We start from the raw sequence: 14726 nt of genomic DNA, 5'->3' as shown, positions 1-14726 counted from the left end.
GGCCTTCAAATACATCCCTGCTAGAGCTATTCTCACCAGCTCCATTGTCTCCATCTCTTACCTAAACAAATAAAACCATATTCAAATGGGTCTTGCCTCACAAATTGTCCTTACAAATTAGTTTTCCTCGCCAGAATTGGAGTTATTTTGCTAACCTTCTAATGGCGTTCTAGCAACCTGGAGGAAAATTCAACTTCTGCTCGTGTCCACGAGGCCAGCAGCCCTGGCTCTCTCTGGGACTTTAATCACCCTCACCAGCCACATTCTCTGAAGAACTGCATTGTTTATTTTGTACATGCTAGTCCTTGTACCCATCTGGTTCACCACCATAATCCCCAGGACCCAGAACATGACTGGCACATGAAAGGGTTCAATAAATATTTGTTTCATATTTAACACTTTTTAACATGACTATTCTACTACATGAATAGTAATATATTGACCTCTAATATTTTAAAGTAAATATCTTACATATTCTATTAGGGACACTATTTCTCTAACACAGAAAGTAATGCACAATATTGAAAGGTGAGTAGAAATGTCAAGTGGTAATTATACAAGGTAAAGACAGATTCTAATATCTAAACCCAACCAAATAGGAAGGTAGACAAGGCAGTGTGTCTTTGATTCTCCTCTAGGCATTCTCTTCCCAGCTTCTCCAAGAATGTTTCGGTGCGGTCATTATGGAAGACAGGATGGTGGTTTCTCCCCAAGATTAAAATTAGAGCTGCAATGTGATCCAGCAGTCCCACCTGGGGGTGGGTGTATGTCTCCAAAGGAACTGCAGGAAGGATGTCATAGAGACAGATATTTGGACTCCCATGTCCATTGCAGCTTATTCACCATAACTCAGAAATGGGAACAATGTAAGAGTTGGACAAGGGATGAATGGATAAAGAAAATGCGATGTATACAATGAAATATAATTCAACCATGAGAGAGCATAAATCTTCCAATTGTGACAACAAAAGTCAACATGGATGACATCACGCTAAGTGAAATAAGCCAGGTAGGAAAGGACAAATTCTGTATGATCTCATTCTATGTGGAATCTTAAAAAGAAGTTAAACTCATAGAAGCAGAGTAGAACAGGAATTACCAGGGGCTGGAGAGTGGGAGAAATGAGAAGGTGTTGGTCCTAGATTACAAAGTTGCAATTATGTCGGATGAATAAGTCTAGATATCTAATCTACAGGCATGTGACTACAGTTAATAATACCGTATTGATTGTGGGAAACATGTAAAAGAATAAATTTCAGGTGCTTTCTTCACACACAAAGAAGGTAATTGTGAAATGATATCTTCATTAGTTTGACTAGCAATTATTTCACTGTGTATATCAAATCATCATATTGTACACCTTAAATATATAAAATTTTTACTTTAAAAAGTTTACCCCTCAAATGTTATAAATTATAAAAAATAGAAATATATAGCTATAGACAAAATAAAAATAAGAGGCGTTTTAGGTCAGTGAAAGTGCTCTGTGTGGTACCATAGTGGTGGGTATATGTCATTATACATTTGTCAACCCATAGAATGTACGAAGTCAAGAGTGAACCCTAATGAAAACTGTGAACTTTGAGTGATAATGATGTGTCCCAGTAGGTTCATCGATTGTAACAAATGTTCGCCTCTAGGGTTGTTGACAGTGGGGGAAGCTGAGGGGGAGAAGGGGAGAGGTGAACATGAGATATATGAGAAATCCCTTTACCTTCTGCTCAGTTTTGCTGTGAACCTGAAACTACTCTAAAAAATGAAGTCTAATAAAATTATTATTTTTTAAATAAATAGAGAACCTTACCAAGAGCCCGATTTATTCAGTGCAACGTTAGTCAATGGTAGTATATGTGCTCTGAGAACCTTCAATGAAAGAAAATACCATTTTTAAACTCAAATAAAATTAAGTTTAATTCATTAATTTTAAATTTCAAACCAATAAAAATATGCAAGCTTATCTTAATTATATGTAATAAAAGGACAATATTCGATATCTGAACAAATGAGAAAAAATATATTGTACCATCTATTATTATTATCAATAATACATTTGGTAGTTATGAATAATTACAAAATCAAAATCTGTGTTTTCCACCAATTTTCCTTTAATATAAATTATTGCTATTAAATAAGATATCAAATAGCACTAATTTATAACATTTTCTTTAACATAGTACTCATGGTTTTGTAGATATGTATGAATAGTGTACAGAGGAAATACACTAAATGTTTACAATGTATTATTACTTTTTTAATCATAAAGCTCTTTTAGAGTCAGGATATATCTTATTGTATTTATCTTTCAATCCCTACATGATTTGGCACACAGTGAATGCGTAATATTTATTGGATAAATATAGGCAAATTGGATATTCTGTTTACAGACAGAGTGATAGATTAGGCTGGGACAGTCTAAGTTATGTCTATTACCAGAGTGTAACTACTATTAATAGTGTTTTCTTTCACTATCAAAATTGTTCCCTTTGAAGGATAAATTACAAGGTCATGCTAGTTATAGAGCTCCTATTTGAAGTCTAATAGTGCCACCTGCTGGACAAAGAAATATTACAAGAATAACCATCCTCTTTTAGTAAATTGAAAGGATGAGTACAAAAGATTGCTTTAATATTTTGTATCAGAATATGCTGATTATATAAATAATAATTATATTTTATTATAATTATATTTAAATCATACAAAATTAAATCATTTTAATATGAAGCAATTCTAGAAGAAGCTATAAAATGCTAATAAAAAAGCTGTTCCTGAATTAATAAATGACTAAATTTGTTATATTTTTAATTTAATAATCAAAAAGTATGGAAAATAAGCATATTTGAATTGCATTAAAATTGTTATACCAATCATATCAGTAAATAATTTACTGAAATATTGATATACCATGAAACACAATTTCTTAATATTACTCTAACTGGAAAAAAAACACACTTCAATTATTTAATAACTTAAAACTTCCTTAATGGTTATCCTTTAAATTAATCATTATAAAGAACAGCTATCTTTATGTAGTTTAATAAAGAACTACAAATCTTTATTAAACTTCAAAAAATAAAAGTTTGAATTTCATTCATTCAACAGTCATTGAGACTTAGCCTTAGCAAATAAATGTGAGGCATTGAGGGGAAGAAAAAACACGATTTGCATTTCACCTCAAATTAGTAGGGTTTCAATGAATTTACTGAAGTTACACCTTGTATTTTGAAAACACACGTTACCTTGAAAAGTTCGAATTGGTGGTCGCTGTGCTCTCTGAGTTTATCCTGTAGTCTCTGAATTAAAAGTTTCACCTGATGTGATCGTGAAGCTGTGATTAGAGGTTCTGCTCTCTGTATCTCTTCTACTAGGGCACTGACATCAGTACTAAGATTCACAAAAAGAAAGTTACTTCTCCTATGCCACAGTCACACATGCATTCATTACCTGAAGAGTTACGTTGTTTTACAAAGCAGAGTATTTATAAAATGTCAAGAACACCAACATCTTTATCAAGAGGTCTCTTGCGGGGGGGGGGGGGGGGGGGGGGAGTAATTGTGGGGGGAAGAAATCATGCAAATCAATAAAGAGCATTGTGGCAGGGATGGCAGCAGCTGGGGTTCTCCAGAACCTGTTTTCACTTCCTGAGACTTCTCCCCTGGGAGGAGCGGGTGCAAAGATCCTGACTTGCTCACCTAAAGGCCAAGAGCATCCTGGCCTGAGCATGAGCTTCTTCTATATGTTTTTTCCTTCTTTCTCTTTGAAATGAAGTTATATTGAATGTTCCTGGTACTACTATTCTTTCCACTTTACATATGTTCTCTCATTTAATTCTGTAACAACCTTTTAATGTAATGCTTTTATAATTACTACTAGAGGCCTGGTGCATGAAAATTCATGCACTAAAGGGGAGGGTGCCTCAGCCCGGCTTGCCCCCTCTCACAGTCCAGGAGCCCTCAGGGGCAGGAGGTGACCCGGTGATCAGGGGAAGGCGACGCCCGCATCACACCTCTGCTGCTGCCACTGCCTTTTAAAGCACAAGCCTAGGCCGGCCCTGGTTACCTGAGCCTTGGGTGGCCCTGGGTGGCTGGGCAGCCGCTATCTGAGGCTTGCTTGTGCCTCGGGCCAACCCTGGGCAGCTGGGGAGCTGAGGGGACTGGGGGACTCCTTGCCACATGCCTGCCACCCCAGCAGGGTTGAGGGGACTGGATGCCGCCATCTTGTGGCTGTGGGCACCACCATCTTTGAAAGAGGGGTAGTCAATTAGCATATTCCCTCCTTATTGGCTGTGGGCACTGCCATCTTTGAGGGCAGGGCAGTCAATTAGTATATTCCCTCCTTATTGGCTGCAGGCGCCACCATCTTTGCGACAGTGTGAGAGTCAATTAGCATATTCTCTCTTTATTAGATAGGGTATTTGCACTAAAAGAAAAACGAAAAAAAAATGAGGTCCAGAAAGTTTCTTTAAAAATATATATATTTATATGTCCCCTTTTTCCCCTCATTGACCCCTTTTAGCCTGCCCCCACCCCCTGCCCCAGACCTTCCTCACCCTATTGTCTGTGTCCATGGCTTATGCATATATGCATACAGTGCTTTGGTTGATCTCTTCCAACCCACCCACCCAAAGTGTCGGCTCTAGATATTTTCAGGGGAAGAGAAAGTACCTGACCAAAAATAAACATTCAAAGCATAATGGTGATTTTTATTACTATTTCTTATTGGCTACAACAGGGGTCCTCAAACTTTTTAAACAGGGGGCCAGTTCACTGTCCCTCAGACCGTTGGAGGGCCGGACTATAGTTTAAAAAAAAAACTATGAACAAATTCCTATGCACACTGCACATATCTTATTTTGAAGTAAAAAAAACAAAACGGGAACAAATACAATATTTGTATTTGCATGTGGCCCGCGGGCCATAGTTTGAGGATCCCTGGGCTACAACATGATTTCTCTGAAAGAGAACTGGTCTGAAAAGGGCAGATTCATGGTTTTCCTCAGTATTCAAGTAATCTATACCAATTTTGGTCAATTTTGCTAGTCCAGAATAATATTAAATCAATGCAAATATTAATGATTATGAACTGCAAAGCATCCAAATGGGGTAAGTTTGCAAAACATGAGTCAAAGATGCACACTACCCAGCACGCATCCTTAAGGCCCGGTGGCCCAGCTGCGAGGGGTGATGAGTTAATGGACAGCCTCCAGCTGAGCTGCTCCAGGATCCGCCTCAGCATTTGAGCTCAGGGCCTGGTCTTCATGGTGGCCCTCAGCGCAGGGCTGAGCAAAGGGGCAGAGCAAGAGCCTGGACGTTTTAGAACATGAGGAACCCCCCTAACCAGCAAGCTCCACTCCGAAGCTCCCCTTTGGGCTGTCAGAGGCCATTGTCAAATCTGCATCATCATGACGTGTGCCTCCTCCTGCCTGACCCCCTTCACCCTCTGGTCTGTCACAGGTGTCACTGCCCAGTAACCTTTTACCCGCCTACCTCTGTCTAAGCATACCCTTCCCAGAAACTCGAACTCTGATGAGCATCCTAAATACACAATTCCTGAGCTCCAGTTCTGTGCAAGGCACTGAGCTTCGAGACTACTGGTCCCATTAACTTTTACTGAGTACCTACTGTGGGTTACACGCTGCAGGAGTAAAAGACATGGTCCCAGCTCTCAAGAAATACAGCCTATCAGAATTAGAGTGAGAATTTGGAATGGAAATAAACCAGAGACAGTTTATAATGATGCCTTTGATAAATTCGGAGACAGTTTGTCATCAAAAAAATTATACTTTCATAAGCATTAAAAACATCATAATGCCTTTTGGGAGTTTCCAACAAATGTGGTGAATCAATACAAATTTCCTAGTGAGATCTAAAGAAACCAGGTGGTTAACCAATATATCCCAACTGCGGTCCTATTCTAGTTGTTATCTTCTAATATAGTAACTGCACTATGTCATATATAATGCAAGTGTCTTTATGTGCAGAATACTTCCAGATTCTAGGGCAGAACTAGAAATAAGGCCCATACTTTTTGAAAACAAACTTTGAGACATTTATTAACTCCATCGGATGACTACAGCATCCTAAAGATCTACATTTTTTATACATAAGTCTGCACTGTCCTGAATCTCTACCTGGAGGTTATTCTCTCACCTACAAATTTATCTGCATCACTCACATGATGTTCATCTGTTTCATACAAGCTGTTCCTCAAACTAGACAATAAGCCCACTGAGGTAGGCATTATGACTCGCATCTTTATAGCCTCTCATAGACTCTAACCTAGAGCTTTACATGTAGAAGGTGCAAATCTTTGCCACCGTTAACTTTTTTATTTAAAAAATAAATGCCTTCTGAGTCCTCTGTGCCAGGCACCGGAATCGACTTGGACTTCACTGTAACTGTTATCATCCGAGCCACACCCGTTCCCACGCTGAGACAGACTCCAGACCTGATGGCAGCTCTCACCAGCCAGGAGCTGTTTGGGTTTATTCTAAAACTAGAGAGCAGCTCCTCTCCTATGTGAGAAGTCCCTTTGCTGACAGACTCTGTTCCCCTCCCCACTAATCAGGACAAAGCAAAAGGACAGTCACAGTGGGAAATTACCCATTGCCACCCCGGGGATACTAGATAAAACACATACTGCAGTATTTTTATACTAGTTCTTTTTTATTTTCTCCCATGCAGAATATCTTCTCCTTATTTGCATGTGGGCTCCCACAGGTATAATCTCTATTCTGATTCTATCTCCCCAAGTGCAGTTTTGCATAAGGCGTCCTAACGGGAATGAATTCTTGGCAATAAGATCTCGCAGGGGGATTTCCTCTGAGCACACAAGTTTCAGAGACAAAACTTAATTCCTCCCAACTCTGCCCCATGGCAATTATTGAGGAAGATTGTATGCAGTCAGCCCTATGAGATATTTATCTACTAAGAAAATAGCAGGCTTGGTAATATTTTTAAAATGTCATGACCAGTACCCCTCAGTAATGTTAAGGTCATCAAAAAGAAGGCAAGTCTGAGGCACTCTCACAGCCCTGAGGAGACCAAGGAGACGTGACGACTAAATGCCATGTGGTCTCCTGGAGGGGATCTTGGAAGAGAAAAAGAGGTTTAGGCAAAAACCAAGGAAAATTGGGTAAAATACAGTCTTTAGTTAATAATAATGTATCGATGCCGGTTCATTAATTATGAGCAATGTACCATACTAGTCTAAGATGATGATAATAGGGGATATCGAGTATGCGGTACGTGGAAACTTTCTCTTCACAACTTTTCTAAAACTATTCTAAACTAAAAGGTTTATTTTTACTTAAAAGAGTCTATTTAGGGGGTAAGAGAGAAGGGCAAACTAATGATCCATTTTCTACCCCTCCCTCAACAAGACACTCAAGTAGAACTCACTGAAACAAACAGGAAGTCACACACCACACAACATTTTTAAAGCAATGTATTGTCTGAGGTTATGCAGCTCCTCCATACGTCACCCTATGTCAGGGTTTTCCAATAAAAAAACTGGGTATGAAATACATGTTACATTGTATAGCTAGCTTACCTGGGACTGAGATCAAGTAAATCTATGGATTTGGTCTTCAATTCTCCACTTTTCTCATATTCCAACATAATTCCTATAAAAGTAAACAAACATGTTTAAAACATTTATGATGACAACTGATGTCCAAAGTTAATCTACTTTGACAACTTGATCATTTTTATTTCTCAATAGCTTGAATTTTTCAAAACATATGCACTGATGTCTAATTCTAAAACAAGATCATGTAAATTCACTTTTCCCTGGTCTTTCCTCTAAATACAATTAAATACCCTTGAAATTATTCAACAGGCAAGGATAAAATAATTGAGAGTTGTATAGGAGAAGGTGGACTGGCCAAAGAACTCAAGACTCAAGGAATGACAATAGGGTAAATTCCCTAGATTTTCCTTTGTCACCTTCTATCCCCAAACTGGGGACCAACAGGACGTGTAGCCTGGAACCACCAAAAAGCAGAGACAACAAAAACCAAACATTAACAAAAACCATACCACAACCACAGCAACTTGCTTGCTATGGCCAAAAGTCCACAAGAAGGGAAGTCATACAAAGAACTAATAGGGAGCCCTAAACCCTGCTCCACAGCTGGGGCCCCGGCAGGAATCCATCCACTAGGGAAAGCCTGGGCTGATCCGGTTTCCACTGCAAAGCTGGGCCAGCAGCTGTCTAGTCAGCCTGCAGCAGACACAGCAACAAAGTCCCAGGTTTTCTCAACACATGCTCCTCTGCTGGGCCCAGGGAGCCATCCAGTCTGTCTAGAGAAGCGGTTCTCAACCTGTGGGTCGCGACCCCTTTGGGGGTCGAACGACCCTTTCACAGGGGTCGCCTAAGACCATCAGAAAACACATATATAATTACATATTGTTTTTGTGATTAATCACTATGCTTTAATTATGTTCAACTTGTAACAGTGAAATTGGGGGTCACCACAACATGAGGAACTGTATTAAAGGGTCGCGGCATTAGGAAGGTTGAGAACCACTGGTCTAGAGGAATGCTAGGGAAGTCCCAGGGTCTTCCATACCCCACTTCACAACCAGGCCATTGGTAGGCAGTCTCATCCACCTTCAAAAGGAGCAGCAATGAAGTCCTAGGATTTCCCAGATGTCACTCTACCACCAAGTGCCAAAGCAATGCCTCTCTGTATTTGAGCAGTGGCATAACCAGGCCTGTGGTTTGTCCCCCATCCTCAGAAGGTCACCCAGTGAGAGCAGGCATATTGGGATATAGCTCTGCCCCTGCTGGTGGCACCAGCAGGAATGGAGCAGGAAGAAGCTCTGGCAGCACCAAGAACACAAAACAGACCGGAATCGCATTGCAAGGCCTCAGAAAACTGACCTGCCTCTGGAACTAACACAAGCGCACATCTGTGAGGAGCACAGGACCACTGTCAGAGTCTGCGGCCACTGCCTTGATTTGTTCTACGGTACCAGCTGTTTCACCTTTCACTGTTTCTGCACCCTTAGTGCAAATGTCAATACAGGGGGAAAAGCAAATGATATCTTATCGTTATTATGGAAAATGATTTGGCCTGGAGGCCCCCTTTTAAAGAGGTTCAAGGGCCCCTACAATTTGCGAATCACAGTTATAGACCATAATTCAATATAACAGATGTCAAATTAATCTATGGCGTTAAAGTAATTATCATGATTTTATATTTGGGATTTGAAAATTTATCCCATATTATAACAAACTGTATTACAATAAACTATGGTTCTGATGCAAAATTAGATCTGTGTTTTAGAATCACCTTTATATGAAAAGTCCCTTTATTTTAAAGATAAAGTGAAGGTAATATTTCAAATTAATTGGGAAAGAATGGTTTGTTCAATAAATAATGATTTCATAATCAGCTGAATTTTGAAAAAGTAGTAAAACTATAATTCTACCACGCAGTGTACAAAAATGTATTCTAGGCTGATTAGACATTTTTAAAATTAAGAATGAATTATAAAATGGTCTAAATAATAGAATATATTTTTATCTTAGTGTTTGTAGTTGACTTTTTAAGCATGACGTGAAACTCAACAGCTAAAAAGGGAAAAAAAGGAATCTCAAAAACGAAGAATAAAATATAAAACATGTCCACTGACTTTTCCACTGTGACAAACATCAGGCAATATAGTCCCTCTTCCATGATCACTGAGCTCCAAAGTGAGTGAGAGTCTGTGAAGAATATGATTTTTAAAAAAATAGACAAAGATGCTCCTGAATACATGTAGTTCTTCAGTAATTGTTTCTCACAGTATAAATATTCCTGATCTCCCTCTGGTTGTGAATCATTATTCAATTGATATAATTCCCAAAACAGGTAAGGAGCCACTACCCCCTAAATTCTTCAGTGTACTAAAAGGCTAAGCTTCGTAAGATGTCAGTGTCCTTACCCAGGTCATCTTCAGTCAACAGGAACCTTTAAAGTGCTCAGAACATTAATCAATTTAATTAATATTTATAACTCCTTCTCCTGACCATAACACTAAGGACTTGCATCTAATCAATAAAAGACAAAAGCTGTCACAACTGAGTCAGTTGAAAAGCACTTATTCAACACCTGCTCTTCGAGTGAATTAATGAATTCATTAGTGTGACCAAGATAAAAAGGAAATGCCTCATGTTTGATTAGTCATGTTACTGTTCTGTGTCTTTATTTTTTTTAAAATATATTTTATTGATGTTTTACAGAGAGGAAGGGAGAGGGATAGAAAGTTAGAAACATCAACCAGCTGCCTCCTGCACACTTCCCACTGGGGATGTGCCCGCAACCAAGGTACATACCCTTGACCAGAATTGAACCCGGGACCTTTCAGTCCACAGGCTAACTCTCTATCCGCTGAGCCAAACCGGTTAGGGCTGTTCTGTGTCTTTAGTCATCAGGAATTTAAATGGGAGAGGGATCATTCAATGGATGCCAACAAGACAATGCTCCTGATTTATAGATTACTCAAAAGAATGTGGGAGGACTGAAATGAGAGGAACAGGAGGTGAAGAAAAATTGCTCTATAGACCAAAGGGATAAAGGTGGCATGGGGATGACTCAGTGGGGAGCAATTTTTCCCATGTAGATAATGTTATGCACCACCCACCTGCTATTCAGCAGTAGCTTGGAAGTCTGCATATAATACATGGCTCACCAAAGATTGGAATTCAGAAATTATGTCTAGATGCTAATTGTGTCTAGATGCCCTCATTAGAAGAGAATCATTAAGGCAATAGTTGCAATCATGGCTCTAAAGCCTCACTTGAATCTAAGATTACTATTCGAACCCTGGACTTTTAGAGCTGGAGCGGACCTGGGAGATCACTACACAATCCATTCACAGTTCAGGCAGAGTCCTAGGCATGCTACTTAACACACATCATCTCATTAAACTCATTCATTTATTCAACAAATACCTAAGTGCCTATTTATTCACCATGCTCTATTCTAGGTGCTAGAGATATGGCAATAGACAAAATAGACAAGGTCCCTGCCTCATAAAACTTTTGTTTTAGTTGACGAGACTAAGATAAATAAGTAAAATGATGCTGAATTGAGAAAATGCTAAGAAAAGATAAAGCAGGGAATGAGCTATGGAATATCTTGAAAAGTTGGAAATTCTAGAAATGGAATTTGATGGAAAGACTTTAAAAAAAAAACAGGTGAGAGTGCTGGTTATGCAGATGTCCAGGGGAACTGATTCCACGCTAAATAAATAACAGCAACTACAGAGATCTAGTGGGGGTACAACCGGTGCATCCAAGGAACACCAAGGAAAGTAGTTTGTCTGGATCAGGAAGCAAGGTGAAGTCAGGGATGCAAGGGCAGGGAAGGATCTTGCAAGGCCTTGGAGATTATAGCCTCAGAGATCATGGTCTTTTACTTCAAGTGAAATGAAAAGCTATTGGAGGGCCAAGAGTGACATAATCAAATTCATGTTCTAATAGAGTCACCCTGCTGCTGTGTTGAAAATAAACTAAAGTGGGGCAAGAAACTCTAGCAATAAAGGGAATATCACCCATGGTTGTGGGAAGTTGCTAAATTCTGTCCAGTCATGTACCCCATAATGTTTCAGACCACATATATGAAGGTGGACCCATCTATCTATATATATAAAAGCCTAAGCAACTGTTGCAACCAACTGAATGACTGGTCAACTGGTCACTATGATGTGCATTGACCACCAAGGGGCAGATGCTCAATGCAGGAGCTGCCCCTGGTAGTCAGTGCACTCCCACAGCCAACCTCCCACAGTCTCTCACCCTGGGTGGCCAACCTCCCAGAGTCCCTCCCTGCGGCTGACAGGCCTCAATCAGCCCCAATCAGGACTGGGAAAGATGGCCCCCATTGGCCCTGATCACTGGCCAGGCCGAGGGCCCCCCACCCGTGCACGAATTCATGCACTGGGCCTCTAGTAAGATTATAATGGAGCTGGAAAATTCCTGTTGCCTAATAACATCATAGCCATTGTAACGTTGTAGCACAATGCATTCCTCACATGTTTGTGGTGATAATGATGCAAACACACCTACTGGCTGCCAGTTGTATAAAAGTGTAGCACATACAAGTATGTACAGTACATAATACTTAATAATGATAATAAATGGCTCTGATACTGGCTTGGCTTTTGTATTGACTACACTTTTATCATTATTTTAGAATGTACTTTTTCTACTTATATAAAAACGTGTTTGCTGTAAAACAGTACACTGTGTTGTGCCAGCAGTAGTTTCATACATCTGTGTTTACCATGTTTCTTGATTGCATCATTTTCTCTTGTGCTTGATTTAAACTTGTGTTTTTTGTACAGTAAGATGCCATGAAGACTGTGGCCTAGGAGCAATAGACTATACCATATAGCCTACGTGTGTAGTAGGCTAGACCATCCAGGTTTGTGTAGATGCACTCTGTGATGTTCACACAACAACAAAATCACCTAAGGACACACTTCTCAGAACGTATTCCGTTGTGAAACAGTTAATGACTGTATTTTGAAGGTGAGCTGGCAGGGTTTGCTACTGGACCACATCGGGAGTGTGCAAGAGGGGAAAAAGGGTGAATCCAAGGTTTTGGCGTGATCCATAGTGGAGAAATGGAGCTGCTATTGACTTAGTTGAGGAAGACCACAGAGGCCCATGTACAACGCACATTGGATATCTGAAATAAAGAACCTGGTGGGCAGTTAGGTATTCAGGACGACTCAGGTGGTTTGTAAGCCTTGAGAAGAGATGAGGTCACCTAGCACATGAGGATAGATAGAGAAAGCCAAGGACGGAGCTCTGGGACACTCTATCATTAAGATTAGAGAAAAAGAGGAACAGCCAATGAGATGGACCGAGGAGTGACAGTGAGGCAGGAGATAAAACAGTGTGTCCTGGAAGCCAAAGGAGGTCAGAATGAGCAAATGGGTCCAATGCTACTGTCAGGTCCAAAAAGGCAAGGACTGAGATGCAGCTAGGGATTCAGCCACATTGGAGGTCACTGGGGATCTTGAAAAGGGTAGTTGCAGTGGAGCAATGAAGATGAACACAGGATAGAAGTACGTTCAAGACAGAAGGGAGAAGAGAAATTGAAAACAACATTCTTTCAAGGAGGTTTACTCTGCAGAAAGGGAGATAAATGGAAGAGTAGCTGGAAAGGGTCAGCAGACCTGGGTGCCATTATCACCATCTGACAGCTCAACAGATCAAAACAAATTGTCCCAGTTGCTGAATTTTTACAGGGTGAGAGTAGTTATGATCCCAGAGCTCACATTCTTGACCTACACGCCACAGCAAAGGAATGAAAGCAAGACATTCATTTATCATTCTATTTGTGGGAACCGTCCCCAGACTCTGTGCAAGCACAGCCAACGTGAGGTTGTGGAATGCTTAAAGAGAACAAGCCATTCATCTTAATTTAAAATTTCCCAGACACTACCTCTCCTATCTAGAGCCTTGTCATGGTATTTTAATTGGAATTCTGAGAGGGAGAAAGTGAATGTCTTTCCTACAAATGTTGACTTCCCACTGGAGAAAGTTGCTGTCTAGGCCCACTCTTGCCAGAGACCTGAACTTTACATTGGGCAAATATATATGGTCATCCACAGCCTTGGGGCAAATTTTTCATACTTTATACTTTTCTTAAAGTGAGTTCTGAATTAAAAGCCAAGAGTTCTGCTCCTGGTTCTGTCCCTAGCAAGCTGGGTGACCACTGGACTTCAAATATTCTGTAAAGGCGACCATGTCTTTGCCTGTTGAGAGAGAGAGAGAGAGAGAGAGAGAGAGAACATACTGGAACTATAGCATTCTGGGCTTATTTCATCATTTCCTAAACTCATTGGAAGCCAGGCCTGAGACCTTCTTTAAGGCCCCAGTGCAGGGAGTGCAAAGCACCTGGGCGGCAGGCCCTCAGTAAACATGCCCATCGATTGGCACGTGCAGTCTGGAAAACAGCCACTAAGGTAATGGATATTCATACTCAACACACCTTGCCTGGACCATAAAACCCAATGTGGCCCGTGTCGGTGTCTGCCCTTGCAGAAACCAGTGTTCCAGGACATCACCCATCGCCACCCCCCCCGCCCCCTGCATCCACCACCCTCCTAACTAACCAGAAAGCATAACTCAGCAACTTACAAGTTCAAAGACTTCCGAAGAGACTCATTATAAAAGTTTTAAGGAACAGAGTCCAGAATCTGAAAGAGTGAGGATGTTGGGAAGCGCCCTGCTTCCTGTCCCCTCCGGGATCACCCTCTCCTGGCCGCGCCGCCCTCTGGGTCCCCGCACCCTCTTCACCGCACACCCGCCCGGCGGGCGCCGCAGTCCAGGTCCCACGCGAGGGCCGAGGGCATCCACCTGTACCTGGCGGGTAATAACGGAGCAAGAGGCTCTTGAGTTTCATTTTCTTGCTCCCGGACCCCTCACGGATCGGATTCGTAGCCATGGAAACGGCCAAACAGCAGCGGGACGCCGGGGCGCATGCGCAGGCACCTGGCGCGCTCCGGGGGCGGGGAGCTTGGGGCGGGGGTTCGCGGAGCGCTACCTGAGTCCAGGCCCTGTAAGACCCCAGCATCTACCTCTGGGCTCCCAGGATGAACGGGGGCTCCAGGGTGCGGGGCCGGGCCAGCGCCCCCGGCCGCTTTCCCGCCACCTGAATCTGCATCCCTGTTTGCCTGGAGCAAGGTCCCCTCCTGGCCTTAGGAAGGGTGACCTCATAATGGCAG

The 14726-nt window shown here is 41.4% G+C and overlaps 1 protein-coding gene across 3 annotated transcripts in view; it reads right to left on the bottom strand.

Moving 5' to 3' along the window:
* Positions 1 to 14446, bottom strand: part of DAW1 (dynein assembly factor with WD repeats 1) — a 32720-nt gene extending 18274 nt beyond the window's left edge. The window contains exons 1-5 of one of the 3 annotated variants that reach the window (XM_070423343.1): positions 14365 to 14425; positions 14140 to 14198; positions 7549 to 7621; positions 3237 to 3381; positions 1805 to 1863 (exon numbers count right to left, since the gene is read on the bottom strand). In XM_070423343.1, the coding sequence (XP_070279444.1) occupies positions 1805 to 1863; positions 3237 to 3381; positions 7549 to 7616 (272 nt within the window). In that variant the 5' untranslated portion in view covers positions 7617 to 7621; positions 14140 to 14198; positions 14365 to 14425. The other 2 variants (XM_070423341.1, XM_070423342.1) reach the window with 2 other exon arrangements.
* Positions 14447 to 14726: the final 280 nt, after the last annotated feature.

This window comes from Myotis yumanensis, unplaced genomic scaffold (assembly GCF_028538775.1).
Source record: "Myotis yumanensis isolate MYYU_CA2020_CCGP unplaced genomic scaffold, mMyoYum1.0.hap1 SCAF_8, whole genome shotgun sequence".
NCBI classification, from domain to species: domain Eukaryota; kingdom Metazoa; phylum Chordata; class Mammalia; order Chiroptera; family Vespertilionidae; genus Myotis; species Myotis yumanensis.
Note: the sequence above shows the minus strand (reverse complement) of the source record. Positions and strands in the feature narration are given on the sequence as shown.